This window comes from Oncorhynchus mykiss, chromosome 10, assembly GCF_057628025.1.
Source record: "Oncorhynchus mykiss isolate SJ-2025 chromosome 10, ASM5762802v1, whole genome shotgun sequence".
In the NCBI taxonomy this organism is placed as follows: Eukaryota; Metazoa; Chordata; class Actinopteri; order Salmoniformes; family Salmonidae; genus Oncorhynchus; species Oncorhynchus mykiss.
In genome coordinates, this window is record NC_143031.1 from 16,362,334 (window position 1) to 16,378,388 (window position 16,055).

At 44.1% G+C, this 16,055-nt stretch overlaps 1 protein-coding gene across 2 annotated transcripts in view; it reads right to left on the bottom strand.

Moving 5' to 3' along the window:
- The window catches only part of LOC110533421 (uncharacterized), a 49,643-nt gene that overhangs the window by 3,137 nt on the left and 30,451 nt on the right, over nucleotides 1–16,055 (bottom strand). For both annotated transcript variants that reach the window (XM_021617597.3, XM_021617598.3), the window contains one exon: nucleotides 7,829–7,958. In XM_021617597.3, coding sequence (XP_021473272.3) covers nucleotides 7,829–7,958 — 130 coding nt within the window. The remainder of the gene's footprint in view (nucleotides 1–7,828; nucleotides 7,959–16,055) is intronic.

Below are 16,055 nucleotides of genomic sequence, written 5' to 3' on the forward strand. Positions count from 1 at the left end.
AACAGGGTGCCATTTGGGGCGTAGACAGTGTTCTGTTGAATCCTTCAGATAGAATGAGCAGCTGAGGTAACAAGAGGTTGACCACCAGGGATCTACTCTACTGTACATCAAACTGAAGTCTGGCTTGTGTCCCAAATGGCACCATATTTCCTTTTGAGTGCACAACTTTTGACAAGGGCCCATAGGGTTCTGGTCAAAAGCAGTGCACTATAAAGGGAATATGGTGCGATTTGGGACACGCCTTCTGTTTTCCCTAAACTAGTCTGCTGCATCCCATAGGGACGCATTCCTTTTAGGAACGTCAGCTTAGCACAACCATGGCCAGACTGGGTAAGATGCACTCTAACAGTGTCTATGCACAGTATGTGTGTGTCTTTGAGAGTCTATGTATGTGTGGGTGTGTGAGTGTTAATGTTTGAGAGTCTCTCTGCCTGTGTGTTTGTTCAAGTGTGTGTGTGTGTGTGTGTGTGTGTGTGTGTGTGTGTGTGTGTGTGTGAGAGAGAGAGTATGTAAGTGTGTGTGTGTGTGTGTGTGAGAGAGAGTCTGTAAGTGTGTGTGTGTGTGTGTGTCTCTCTAACATGCTACAGTGGGTCTCTTTCTCTCTCTGACTGAGTCTGTACAGAGCAGCCTTGTCTTAATCCCATGACTATAATCTAGGCCCCTGCATAATCACCACAAGACAGTCCACTGATGCCGTTACACATCAAAACATGAACAACCAGTCTCTCCTTTCACCCCTCCACCAGCACACCCAGTACCCTAATTTATCAATGTCACTGGGCACAGGCAGTCCCCTCTTTTACCAGGGGTTCCCAAACTTTTTCACTCTGGCCCCCCTTCCAGCATTGAGGAACTGTTCCCAAGTATTCCTAGGCATAATAGAGAGATGTGATCATATACAAATGTAAGCAAGGTTTGAAATTATTATATTTTAGTCAAATATTATCTGTTTCCAACTCTCGCGGTCAATTTGCTAATTATTTGTAATTATATTCTGGCCCCCCCCCCACCATCTGCTCAAGAAAAAATTTACCCTCGGCTGAATCTAGTTGATGATCCCTGCTCTAAGGTATGCAATTACTGGTACGACAAGAGGAAAACTAATGATGTACTACCCAAGAGGAATTGGCTTTGGGAGTGACCAGTGAGATATACCTGCTGGTGCCCGTGCTACGGGTGGGTGCTGCTATGGTGACCAGTAAGCTGAGATAAGGCGGAGCTTTACCTAGCAGAGACTTGTAGATAACCTGTAGCCAGTGAGTTTGGCGTTGAGTATGAAGCGAAGGCCAACCAACGAGAGCGTACAGGTCGCAATGGTGGGTAGTATATGGGGCTTTGGTGACAAAACAGATGGCACTGTGATTGACTGCATCCAGTATGTTGAGTAGAGTGTTGGAGGCAATTTAATAGATGACATCACCGAAGTCAATGATTGGTAGGATGGTCAGTTTTACGAGGGTATGTTTGGCAGCATGAGTGAGGGATGCCTTGTTGTGATATAGGAAGCCGATTCTAGATTTAATTTTGGATTGGAGATGCTTAATGTGAGTCTGGTTGGAGAGTTTACAGTCTAACCAGACACCTATGTATTTGTAGTTGTCCACGTATTCTAAGTGATAGCCGTCCAAAGTAGTGATGCTGGACAGGCGAGCAGGTGCGGGCAGTGATCAGTTGAATAGCATGCATTTAGTTTTACTTGCATTTAAGAGCAGTTGGAGGCCACGGAACGAAAGTTGTATGGCATTGAAGCTCATCTGGAGGTTAGTTAACACAGTGTCCAAAGAGGGGCCAGAAGTATACAGAATGGTGTCGTCTGCGTAGAGGTGTATCAGAGAATCACCAGCAGCAAGAGCAACATCATTGATGTAAACAGAGAAGAGAGTCGGCCCGAGGATTGAACCCTGTGGCACCCCCATAGAGCCTGCCAGAGATCTCGACAACAGGCCCCCCCGATTTGGCACACCGAACTCTGTCTGAGAAGTAGTTGGTGAACCAGGCGAGGCAATCATTTGAGAAACCAAGGCTGTCGAGTCTGCCAATAAGAATGTGGTGATTGACAGAGTCGAAAGCCTTGGCCAGGTCGATGAATACGGCTGCACAGTAATGTCTCTTATCGATGGCGGTTATGATATCGTTTAGAACCTTGAGTGTGGATGAGGTGCACCCATGACCAGCTCTGAAACCAGATTGCATAGCTGAGAAGGTACGGTGGGATTCGAAATGGTCGGTAATCTGTTTGTTAACTTGGCTTTCGAGGACCTTAGAAAGACAGGGTAGGATAGATATAGGTCTGTAGAAGTTTGGGTCTAAAGTGTCACCCCCTTTAAAGAGGGGGATGACCGTGGCAGCTTTCCAATCTTTGGGATTCTCAGACAATACGAAAGAGAGGTTGAACAGGCTAATAATAGGGGTTGCAACAATTTCGGCAGCTCAATTTAGAAAGAGAGGGTCCAGATTGTCTAGCCCGGCTGATTTGTAGGGGTCCAGATTTTGCCGCTCTTTCAGAACATCAGCTATCTGGTTTTGGGTGAAGGAGAAATGGTGGGGGCTTTGGTGGACTGCTGTGGAGGGTGCCGGGCAGTTGACCGGGGTAGGGGTAGCCCAGTGGAAAGCATGGCCAGCCGTAGAGAAATGCTTATTGAAATTCTCAATTATAGTGGATTTATTGGTGGTGACAGTGTTTCCTAGCTTCAGAGCAATGGGCAGCTGGGAGGAGGTGCTCTTATTCTCCATGGACTTTACAGTGTCCCAGAACTTTTTTGAGTTAGTACTACAGGATGCAAATTTCTGTTTGAAAAAGCTAGCCTTAGCTTTACTAACTGCCTGTGTATATTTGTTCCTAACTTCCCTGAAAAGTTGCATATCACGGGGGATATTCGATGCTAATGCAGAACGCCACAGGATGTTTTTGTGCTGAACCAAGGACTACATCTATTCCTAGTTTTAAAAAAATTGAATGGGGCATGCTTATTTAAGATGGCGAGGAAGGCACTTTTAAAGAATAGCCAGGCATCATCTACTGATGGGATGAGGTCAATGTCATTCCAGGATATCCCAGCCAGGTCGATTAGAAAGGCCCACTCGCAGAAGTGTTTTATGGAGCGTTTGACAGTGATGAGAGGTGGTCGTTTGGTCGCAGACCCATTACGGATGCAGGCAATGAGGCAGTGGTCGCTGAGATCTTGATTGAAAACAGCAGAGGTGTATTTGGAGGGAGAGTTAGTTCGGATGACATCTATGAGGATGCCCGTGTTTATGGATTTGGAGTTGTACCTGGTAGGTTCATTGATAATTTGTGTGAGATTGAGGGCATCAAGCTTGGATTGTAGGATGGCCGGGGTGTTAAGCATGTCCCAGTTTAGGTCACCTAGCAGCACGAGCTCAGAAGATAGATGGGGGGCAATCAATTCACATATGGTATCGAGGGCACAGCTGGGGGCAGAGGGAGGTCTATAGCAAGCGGCAACAGTGAGAGACTTGTTTCTGGAAAGGTTAATTTTTAAAAGTAGAACCTCGAATTGTTTGGTTACAGACTTGGATAGTAATACAGAACTCTGCAGGCTATCTTTGCAGTGGATTGCAACACCGCCCCCATTGGTAGTTCTATCTTGGGAGGAAAATGTTATAGTTAGCAATAGAGATTTCAGGGTTTTGTGGTTTTCCTAAGCCAGGATTCAGACACGGCTAAGACATCCGGGTTGGCAGAGTGTGCTAAAGCAGTGAGTAAAACAAACTTAGGGAGTAGGCTTCTAACGTTAACATGCATGAAACCAAGGCTTTTACGGTTACAGAAATCAACAAATGAGAGTACCTGGGGAGTGGGAGTGGAGCTAGGCACTGCAGGACCTGGATTAACCTCTACATCACCAGAGGAACAGAGAAGAAGTAGGATAAGGGTACGGCTAAATGCTATACGAACTGGCCGTCTAGCACGTTCGGAACAGAGAGTAAAAGGAGCAGGTTTCTGGGCACGATAGCATAGATTCAAGGCATAATGTACAGACAAAGGTAAGGTAGGATGTGAGTACATTGGAGGTAAACCTAGGCATTGAGTAATGATGAGAGATATCGTCTCTAGAGACGTTTAATGAGAGATGTTTTATGTCATCGCATGTACAGGAGGTGGAACAGCATGGTTGGTTAAGGCATATTGAGCAGGGCTAGAGGCTCTACAGTGAAATAAGACAGTAATCACTAACCAGGACAGTAATGGACGAGGCATATTAATATTAGAGAGAGGAATGCGTAGCCAAGTGAACATATGGGTCCAGTGAGTGGTTGGGCTGACTGGGGACACGGCGATTCAGACAGTTAGCAGGTCGATGCTAACATCGAGGATCAACCCCAAATGAATGGAATATGCACAGCAAATCAGCAAATGTAATTCATTTTAGATAGTGGCATAGCCGGATCTACAAAACAGATGGCCTGGGACATGGATCTATCTAAAAAAAATAGCACTTTTTTGTAGTGTAGTGTCCAGAAAATAAAAGCACAATACAATACTGTGCCACCCCCCCCACCCACCAACCCCTCTTTTACGCTGCGGCTACTCTCTGTTTATCATATATGCATAGTCACTTCAATAATACATTCATGTACATATTACCTCATTTGGCCCGACCAACCAGTTTTGCCACACATTGGCTAACCAGGCTATCTGCATTGTGTCCCGCCATCCACCACCCGCCAACCCCTCTTGTACGCTACTGCTACTCTCTGTTCATCATATATGCATAGTCAATTTAACCATATCTACATGTACATACTACCTCAATCAGCCTGACTAACTGGTGTCTGTACGTAGCCTCACTACTGTTATAGCCTCGCTACTGTTATTTTTCACTGTCTTTTTACTGTTCACCTAATACCTTTTTTGCACGGTTGATTAGAGCCTGTAAGTAAGCATTTCACTGTAAGGTCTACCTGTTGTTTTTTGTGCATTTGTCAAATAAAATTTGATTTGATTTGATGCTCTTACCAACTGAGCCACACAGGACCAATACCACTCAAGTCTCAGCCAAATGACCTTTGGGAGTACTGGTATGCAAGTGCAACAGTCTGTGTTTCCTGTGGATGGTTGTTTCTACAGTCATTGGGTATGCATACAGTCTCTTGCTTACTTTTCTTATGAACCGGAACACTAATTGGTTTGAATAGAAAGAGACTGCCATGTTAACTTATATCCACCTTCACTTGTGTGACTTTGTCGGCCGTAGACGGGTGGGTCCCCCTTATATTATATTGGCCTCTCACTCTAGATTTCATTGTAATCTCTTTAGTGTAGTAGCTTTTTAAAAGCTGAGCTTTTTATTTTTAATTTGTTATGGTCTTTCTCTGCATGCCACTAAGAGTCATTTTAGATCTGTGCATTTTTTAAAGGTTATGTTACTGTGAAATAATAAAAGTATAGTAAGCAAGTAAGTACAATTGGGTCCCAAAAATAACTACAGAAGAGTATCCTCTCTTAAAAGACTTACACAGCATCTCTTTCATTTGACTGTAGCTGAGGAACATTCAGTTATGAAGAGAGGACTGGTAGCACATCATTACTAGCCTAGCTTGGAATGTAGGAGAGTCTAGTGTTTTTCCAGTTCATTTAGTCTTTTTCTAAGGGAGATATACTGTGTTGTTTTCACATTGAAAGCGAATGGCACGTTAGTCATTTAGCCATTCCTGAAGGCATTTGATGCCTCTCAAGGTTTCCTTTTCTTAACCTGTGAAGGTTTCTCAAAGTGTTTTTTCAACGTGCCACCCTCAATCTCCAAATAGCCAGCCGTCTGTGTATATTTTGAGGTAAATGGCACAACATTAGCCATGGACTTAAAACTCTGGGAGCCGAAAGTACATTTTCATTGGATGGCTCACAACTCTCCAAGCCAAGTAGTTTTCAACTCCTAGCAAAAATGCTCCTCTGAAAATGGAATCCATTTATCAGTTTAATGTGGGCTTTGGAAACATTTCCTGCACTGATTCATAAAGCACATGACCTACGCAGCCCTCGACAAATCCCGCTATATCACATACGACCTTGGCTCTCTCTCCAAAAAGACAAGCGTGAAATATACAGTACAATACAGTAAGAATGAGGTGAGATAGGGGTGAGATAGCTATACAGATATAGGATCTTTATTTGAGCCAGTTTGCTACAGAAGGAAAATAATACTGCAGCAACAGGAAATAGTAGTAATTATGTGGATTATAATTCATACACATTTTGTAGTGGTTGATACATTTTTCATTGGGGAAAATTAAGTCTGAAATTTCATGTCGGAAATGGCAAACTTTTGAACCCTTTTCGAAACTCAAATACACTACAAGTTTGCATTTCCTTCTGTCCAGGAAAATTCTCTGCAACAAAAGAGTGATCAAATTAAGATCCTACATCTGTAGAGAGCAGTAATGGGCCTACTGTGGGGTCATTTAAGTTAACCATTCTAAAATGGCGCCGACGCGTCTGCCTGCAATTGTTCCTGCCAGGCTACCAAACCACCTCATATAATGATGTCAGCCTCTGAGCCAAGGAGAGAAACTAAATGGGCCTCGGTGACGACTCTCTCTGATGGAACTACAGCATAAAGGCCTGGAACTAGAGCAGGCTCAAGCCCTTGACTTGAGTCCAGAGTTGAGTCACGGTTCCCTAGGATGAGGTCTAAAAATATTTTAAACTATATTTTGTCATGTAGAATGCTAGCTGATAAGGCCTAGCTGCTAGTACAGTGGCTATCTAGCATGTTGACTTATGCAAGGGAGAAAGGCTTTATGACAGCAAAATCACAACTGGTTGAGTCAGAGTCGAGTCACGAGTCATGAAATTCGTGACTTGAGCCCGAGACTCAGGTAGTACAACACTGCTTTCTCCAACACCAAACGGTCATACTTTTATTTATTTATTTAACCTTTATTTAACCAGGTAGGCAAGTTGAGAACAAGTTCTCATTTACAATTGCGACCTGGCCAAGATAAAGCAAAGCAGTTCGACACATACAACAACACAGAGTTACACATGGAGTAAAACAAACATACAGTCAATAATACAGTATAAACAAGTCTATATACGATGTGAGCAAATGAGGTGAGATAAGGGAGGTAAAGGCAAAAAAAGGCCATGGTGGCAAAGTAAATACAATATAGCAAGTAAAACACTGGAATGGTAGATTTGCAATGGAAGAATGTGCAAAGTAGAAATAAAAATAATGGGGTGCAAAGGAGCAAAATAAATAAATTAATTAATTACAGTAGGGAAAGAGGTAGTTGTTTGGGCTAAATTATAGGTGGGCTATGTACAGGTGCAGTAATCTGTGAGCTGCTCTGACAGTTGGTGCTTAAAGCTAGTGAGGGAGATAAGTGTTTCCAGTTTCAGAGATTTTTGTAGTTCGTTCCAGTCATTGGCAGCAGAGAACTGGAAGGAGAGGCGGCCAAAGAAAGAATTGGTTTTGGGGGTGACTAGAGAGATATACCTGCTGGAGTGTGTGCCACAGGTGGGAGATGCTATGGTGACCAGCGAGCTGAGATAAGGGGGGACTTTACCTAGCAGGGTCTTGTAGATGACATGGAGCCAGTGGGTTTGGCGACGAGTATGAAGCGAGGGCCAGCCAATGTTTAGCAGAAATACTGTATGATAGATTGAACCAATGGCAAGGTTGCAAAATTCTGGTAACTCCCCCTCCCCCAAAACATTTTCTCCAGAAATCCCAGAGGAATGTTTCCCATATTTACTGCTTATTGCCAGCTGACTCCAGGAATCTTCCCACCAGAATATCTGGAAAACCTGGGAATTTTGCAACCCTCCCTACTTAAGGGTCCAATTTGTGCAGTGTTGTGTTACCTGAGCTGGGCCGAATGTCCATCAGCTCAGTAGAGGCCTCCACCGCATTATCCTCTGTATCCATCCTCAGCTCCCCAACCTGCTGCTCCAGAGATGCCATCAGACCACATGGAGTACACTGTAGACTGCTCTGGAACACAATGAGAGACATAGAATCAGGGTTAAAGACTGTATTTGGATGTTCTACACACACACACACGCGTGCGCACACACACACACACACACAGCCAAATCTCAAATGGCTAGCGAAGGATAGGAACAGCATCGGCTTTGGAGAAGGTTAAAGCTGTCAAAACAACAGCCCTTAGCGGACGTGAAGAACCGAATATATTACAGACAGAAGGAGAGAGAGAGAGAGGAGAGAGAGAGAAAGAAAAAAGAAAAGAAAGAGAGAGAGACAAAGAGTGAGAGAGAAGGGGGAGATAAAAGGGTGACAGAGTGAGAGATGGAAAATAAGAGACAACGGTGGCACCGTAATTGGGGAGGACGAGGTTATAGTAATGTCTGGAATGGAATAAACGGAATGGTATCGAACAAAGTATACATATGGTGTCCATGTATTTGATACCATTCCATTTACTCCATTCCAGCCATTATTATGAGACATTCTCCCCTCAGCAGCCTCCTGTGCTATAGAGGTGTACAGAGTTACACACACACACACTCTGCTGGCTTATAACATCGGGCGTGGTTTGACTAGCTGAGAAGGTAGAAAAGCCTGCTGGTCATGTGGTAGAGAAAGTTCCATATTTACAGTAATTCAGAGGAGAGAGGAGGACTCTGGGAATAACGCTGAGACGTCTGTGTGTGTGGGCACACAAGCTGACACTGACAAAGCACACCTGCACACACACAAATTGTACACTTCGAATGAAAACTCACACACACTGAAAACCCACAAACTGATTGAAAAACTCAAACACCCCAAAAAATGCAGACACACACACACGCACGCACACACACACACACACTAGACTCGCTGGGGGAGCCTGCTGTGAAACTGAAGTTAAACATCTGATGGAAGGGGGACGGGGGGAGGGGGGGGGGTCCACAGTGCAGCTAAAAAACAAACTAACTCCCTAACAACCCATAGCCTTACTCAATGGTTTTCCCTGTGTAAATCAGGGCTTCTCACCCAGTAAAAAATGCCATATAAAGGCAGGGAAGCTGTGGGTTAAAAACACAGACATGCTGACCTGTCCATGAAATAATGGTGAACTTACTGGAAAGAGGGGGAAGGAGAAAGGGGGGAAGATGGGAAGAGTTGTGGAGAGAGAGAGACAGAGAGAGAGAGAGAGAGGAGAAAGAGATAGATAACAGGGAGAGAAAAGGATAAGATTTCTGTCTTACTCAGCCATCCATGTTTTATGTTTGCTTTGACAATGTAAGCTGTGATGTAAAGTACTTCAGTAAAAATACTTTAACGTACTACTTAAGTAGTACTTAAGTAGTACTTAAGTAGTTTTTTGGGGTATTTATATTTTTGACTACTTTTACTTCCCTACATTCCCGAGTGGGCTCCCGAGTGGTGTAGCGGTGTAAGGCACTGTATCTCAGTGCTAGAGGCATCACTACAGACCGAGGTTCAATTCCAGGCTGTATCACAAATGGCCGTGATTGGAAGTCCCATAGGGTGGCGCACAATTGACCCAGTGTCGTCTGGTTTAGGGTTTGTCTGGGGTAGGCCGTCATTGTAAATAAGAATTTGTTTTTAACTGACATGCCTAGTTAAATAAAGATAAAGACATAAAGACATAAAGACATAAAGACATAAATAAACATTCTTTAAGAAAACATTGTACTTTTTACTCCATACATTTTCCTTGACAACCAAAAGTAGTAGTTACATTTTGAATGCTTAGCAGGACAGGAAAATGGTCCATTTCACACACTTATTAAGAGAACATCCCTGGTCATCCCTACTGCCTCTGATCTGGTGGAGTCACCTAACACACAGGCTTCATTTGTAAATGATGTCTGAGTGTTGGAGCCCCTGTCTCTCCATAAATAAATCAAAAACAGGAAAATGGTGCTGCCTGGTTTGCTTAATATAAGGAATTTGAAATGACTTATACTTTTGATACTTAAGTCTATTTAAAATCAAATATTTTTAGACTTTTACTCAAGTAGTATTTTACTGGGTGACTTTCACTTTTACTTGATTCATTTTCTATTAAAGTATCTTTACTTTTATCAAAATTGGGTACTTTTACCACCACTGAATGTAAGTGCTCTCACTTTCCATACCAATACGTTTAAAATAAATTGAATTGAAAGAAAGAGAGGGAGAGAAAGAGATCAAGACAACATGAAAGAGGGGGGAAATGAGGGAGGAACAGCATACACAATCACCACTAGTCCCTGCACACCATGCATCTTGTCATCACGAATGAGTCTTTTTCCGTTCAGTCTGTGAGTGTCAATCACCCTGACAAAACGCCAGGTCGAAAAACACAGAAACTCTCTTTCTATAGCCCTAGTGGCCTCTCCCTTCCCCCTCCCTCTCCCCCTTCCAGGGGTCCATAGTTGAGCGACCTGTCAGAGCAGGGAGCAGGCCCGCCACTCAGGCCAGGGGCAGGGTCAGTCCAACACCCTCAGGGAAGAGGGGGGGGGGGACAGGGGATGTAAACATACCACCCTGGGCTGTCAGTCTCTCACCCCCCCCCCCTCCCCCCCATCTCTCTCTCTCTAGTAAGACTGAGTCAGTCTTTGTGCTCTCAGGAACTTTAACTGCTGAGGTGGAGGGGGAGGAGGGGAATTAGGGAAGAGTGGGAGGAGGTGGGGAATGAGGAGGAGGGGAGAGAAGAGGGAGGGTAAAGATGTTAGAGAGGGGGGTGAATACATTCACTAATTTGAGGGTTATCAGGGTAGTAGTACGACAGGTAGTGCTGGTCTGGAACAAAAGCCTGCCAGGATTGGGGGACTAAAGTTTGGTGACCCTTCCCCACGGTGATTTCTCCATGCCTCTTGAATGGACTGGAATGGAAGTGGAGTTGATTGGTGTACTTTGAGTGGTAATCACATAATACAGAAGATATAGGGCCAAAGCCTTTATAGTTTGACCTCTATAGGGTTAACAGCGATTTGATCTCAGGGATTATATACACAGTGGCTGTGAGGTGTGTGTGTGTGTGTGTGCATGTGCTTGTGCTTGTGTGTGTGTGCAGAGGAAACGTGCCCATTGAGCCGGTGTTGTCTCACTTGAGTGACTCCTAAACCCACACACAGGTCCTTTCATCCAGCGCATGCATCACATTAGCCCAGTTCATTTGCACACACGTAGACACACACAAGCTATAGAATAAGCCCAAGCCATGCTCACCCTGTGCATGTCTAAAGCTTGTTACATAATGGCACAATAAGAGGATGACTTCTTCATTCATTTGATTATGCTAGTCTGGTAAGGTTCAAGGCCACGTGTCATGTTGGCATCACTGTTAGTAAAGACATGATACAAGAGTTCAGTTTACAAAGAAAACAAGCGGATACAAGAGGGCAGCCCGACCGAGAGCACAAAACCTTTACTAATTTCCAATGTTGTTGAAGTAAAGTTAGGATGTAACTCAGTTCATCTTAAGTGTAATCCATGTGTTTTGTATGTCATACAAGATATATAAGCACACAGTATAACTCCAAATCATGTGAACCACTAAAACGTTTTAAACAGAAATTGCCTTGAGTTACACCCTTAACTGCAGTAAAGCATTACTCCAAGTCCCTCCCTCCCCTACATTTCATCTCCCTAAGTGATTATTTTCTCTCTAAATGATTCAAGCCATCTTTAAAAAGTAATTAAATATGACTTAAACTCTTGACTCATTTACGAGCTGCTCTGAAGTTACTTCCCATGACACTGCAGTGATTATTCGCCCTAAAGCCGACACCGCGACGGCTCTCAAAGAACTACAACGGACTTTGTGCAAACTGGAAACCGCATGTCCTGAGGCTGCATTTATTGTAGCTGAGGACTTTAATAAAGCAATTCTGAGGAAAACTGTCCCAAAGTTAACACATCGGCTGCGCTACTCACTCATCGAGAACTCTTGACCATTGCTATTCCTCCTTCCAGCACCGCTACAAAACCCTCCCACGCACTCCCTTCGGCAAATCAGATCAAGGCTCAGGTAGCTTAGCGGTTAGGAACGTTGGTTCGAAATCTGCCATTCTGCTCTTGAGAAAAGAAGTTAACCCCCAACAACACCTGTACCCTGGGCTCCGATGACGTGGACATCAATGAAGGCAGCCCCCGCACCTCTCTGATTCAGAGGGGTTGGGTTAAATGTGGAAGACACATTTCTGTTGAATGCATTCAGTTGTACAACTGACTAGGTATCCCCTTTTCCCTGTCCCTTTCCCCATTCTGCTCCTCCCTTCCTATAGGCATAAACTTAAACAGGAAGTTCCTGTGGTAAGGAATGTTCAATGTTGGTCTGACCAATCAGAATCTATGCTTCAAGTTTTGATTACGTGGACTGGGATATGTTCCGGGTTGCCTCTGAGAATAACATTGACTCAGTTCATCAGGAAGGGCCTAGAGGATGTTGTTCCTACTGTGATGATTAGAACTTACCCAAACCAAAAACGTGGATAGATGACAGCATTGAGCAAAACTGAAAGCGCAAAACCACTGCATTTAACCACGGCAAGGTGACTGGGAACATGGACGAGTACAAATAGTCCAGCTATGCCTTTAGGCGTGTTAACCCTCGCAAGGCTGCAGGCACAGATGGCATCCCTTGCCGGGTCCTCAGAGCATGTGCAGACCAACTGGCTGGAGTTTATGAACATATTCATAAACATATTCTCCCTATCCCAGTCTGCTGTCCCCACTTGCTTCAAGATGTCCACCATTGTTCCTGTACCCAAGAAAGTGAACGTAACTCAACTAAATTACTATGTCCCCGTAACACTCACTTCTGTCATCATGAAGTTCTTTGAGAGGCTAGTTAAGGATCATATAAGCTACACCTTACTAGACCCACTACAATTTGCATACTGCCCCAACAGATCCACGGATGACGCAATTCCCATCCTATTTCCTTATCCCATCTGGACAAGAGGAATCTCTCTCTCTCATTGAATGTGCTAGACAAAGAAAGCAGCTAGGTTGCTCTAGCTGAGCCAACGAGTGAGGGTGAAAATGCTCATTACATGTCATATGAGAGCTGACCTGTTGCCTGGTTACCAGTCTGTTTCAAGTGGGCATGACAATTCCATAGGTTGTTGGCAAGAGAGCAGAAACAGACTGTCACCCAGGCTAGCACAACCATACCTGATTCAGCTAACCATGGTGTTGATGAGATGTACATTAGCTTAGTAGGGTATCATCATAGTGCTGGATTAGAACAAAAAGCCTGCACTCTTCAGGGCCATGGTTGGCGACCACTGCCATAGAGTACTTTCCTGACTACGAATAGAAAACTAGTTGACCCCATAATACATTACTGACATTGAGTGAAAGGACATAAGATACGATGTCATTGGAAGCCAACACCAACAATGTTCTCACCGTGGTTCAGTTGATAAAGGTACATTCTATTATGTAAGCATATAGCAAATATGATATGGATTTATTCAATATATATTTTAAAATTGGATTTTGACAGCTATATGCTTCCCTATTCTAATACCATACCACTATATATACACAGTGCCTTGCGAAAGTATTCGGCCCCCTTGAACTTTGCGACCTTTTGCCACATTTCAGGCTTCAAACATAAAGATATAAAACTGTATTTTTTTGTGAAGAATCAACAACAAGTGGGACACAATCATGAAGTGGAACGACATTTATTGGATATTTCAAACGTTTTTTAACAAATCAAAAACTGAAAAATTGGGCGTGCAAAATTATTCAGCCCCCTTAAGTTAATACTTTGTAGCGCCACCTTTTGCTGCGATTACAGCTGTAAGTCGCTTGGGGTATGTCTCTATCAGTTTTGCACATCGAGAGACTGACATTTTTTCCCATTCCTCCTTGCAAAACAGCTCGAGCTCAGTGAGGTTGGATGGAGAGCATTTGTGAACAGCAGTTTTCAGTTCTTTCCACAGATTCTCGATTGGATTCAGGTCTGGACTTTGACTTGGCCATTCTAACACCTGGATATGTTTATTTTTGAACCATTCCATTGTAGATTTTGCTTTATGTTTTGGATCATTGTCTTGTTGGAAGACAAATCTCCGTCCCAGTCTCAGGTCTTTTGCAGACTCCATCAGGTTTTCTTCCAGAATGGTCCTGTATTTGGCTCCATGCATCTTCCCATCAATTTTCACCATCTTCCCTGTCCCTGCTGAAGAAAAGCAGGCCCAAACCATGATGCTGCCACCACCATGTTTGACAGTGGGGATGGTGTGTTCAGCTGTTTTGCTTTTACGCCAAACATAACGTTTTGCATTGTTGCCAAAAAGTTCAATTTTGGTTTCATCTGACCAGAGCACCTTCTTCCACATGTTTGGTGTGTCTCCCAGGTGGCTTGTGGCAAACTTTAAACAACACTTTTTATGGATATCTTTAAGAAATGGCTTTCTTCTTGCCACTCTTCCATAAAGGCCAGATTTGTGCAATATACGACTGATTGTTGTCCTATGGACAGAGTCTCCCACCTCAGCTGTAGATCTCTGCAGTTCATCCAGAGTGATCATGGGCCTCTTGGCTGCATCTCTGATCAGTCTTCTCCTTGTATGAGCTGAAAGTTTAGAGGGACGGCCAGGTCTTGGTAGATTTGCAGTGGTCTGATACTCTTTCCATTTCAATATTATCGCTTGCACAGTGCTCCTTGGGATGTTTAAAGCTTGGGAAATCTTTTTGTATCCAAATCCGGCTTTAAACTTCTTCACAACAGTATCTCGGACCTGCCTGGTGTGTTCCTTGTTCTTCATGATGCTCTCTGCGCTTTTAACAGACCTCTGAGACTATCACAGTGCAGGTGCATTTATACGGAGACTTGATTACACACAGGTGGATTGTATTTATCATCATTAGTCATTTAGGTCAACATTGGATCATTCAGAGATCCTCACTGAACTTCTGGAGAGAGTTTGCTGCACTGAAAGTAAAGGGGCTGAATAATTTTGCACGCCCAATTTTTCAGTTTTTGATTTGTTAAAAAAGTTTGAAATATCCAATAAATGTCGTTCCACTTCATGATTGTGTCCCACTTGTTGTTGATTCTTCACAAAAAAATACAGTTTTAGATCTTTATGTTTGAAGCCTGAAATGTGGCAAAAGGTCGCAAAGTTCAAGGGGGCCGAATACTTTCGCAAGGCACTGTATATATATATATATATATATATATATATACATACATACATACTGTCATGTTGTGTCTTGTCTCTGTCCTTTCCCTTCACCCTGTCTCCCTCTGCTGGTCGTTGTTATGTTACCTTTTCTCCCCCGCTTTCCCCCAGCTGTCCCTTGTCTCCTCTAACTACCCGTTCCCCACCTGTTCCCTGTTTCCCTCTGATTAGGTCCCTATATCTCTCTCTGTTTCTGCTCCTGTCCTTGTCGGATTCTTGTTTGTTTGTGTTTCATGCCTGAGCCAGACTATCGTCATGTTTGCTGTAACCTTGTCCTGTCCTGTCGGAATCTGCCGGTCTATCTGAGCCTACCTAAGTTTGGTTATTAAAGAAGCTCTGTTTAAGTTAGTTCGCTTTTGGGTCCTCATTCACTCACCATAACAGAAGAATCCGACCAAGAATGGACCCAGCGACTTCGGACCCTCTCCACTCAGCCGTCGGAATCCAGGGAGCGATGCTAGGCAGACACGAGCAGGAAGTGTCTGCTGCTCGACATGCCGTTGAGACCCTGGCCACCCAAGTCTCCAACCTCACAGAACAGGTTCACCATCTCCGCCTCGATCCACCGGCCACTTCCAGGGCTTTCGAATCTCCGGAGCCCAGAATCAATAACCCGCCGTGTTACTCTGGGGAGCCCACTGAATGCCGCTCGTTCCTCACCCAGTGTGATATTGTGTTTTCTCTCCAGCCCAACACTTACTCCAGGAGCACTGCTCGTGTCGCCTACGTCATATCTCTCCTTATTGGACGGGCTCGTGAGTGGGGCACGGCAATCTGGGAGGCAAGGGCTGAGTGTACTAACCAGTATCAGGACTTTAAGGAGGAGATGATACGGGTTTTTGATCGATCTGTTTTTGGGGAGGAGGCTTCCAGGGCCCTGTCTTCCCTATGTCAAGGTAATCGATCCATAACAGACTACTCTATTGAGTTT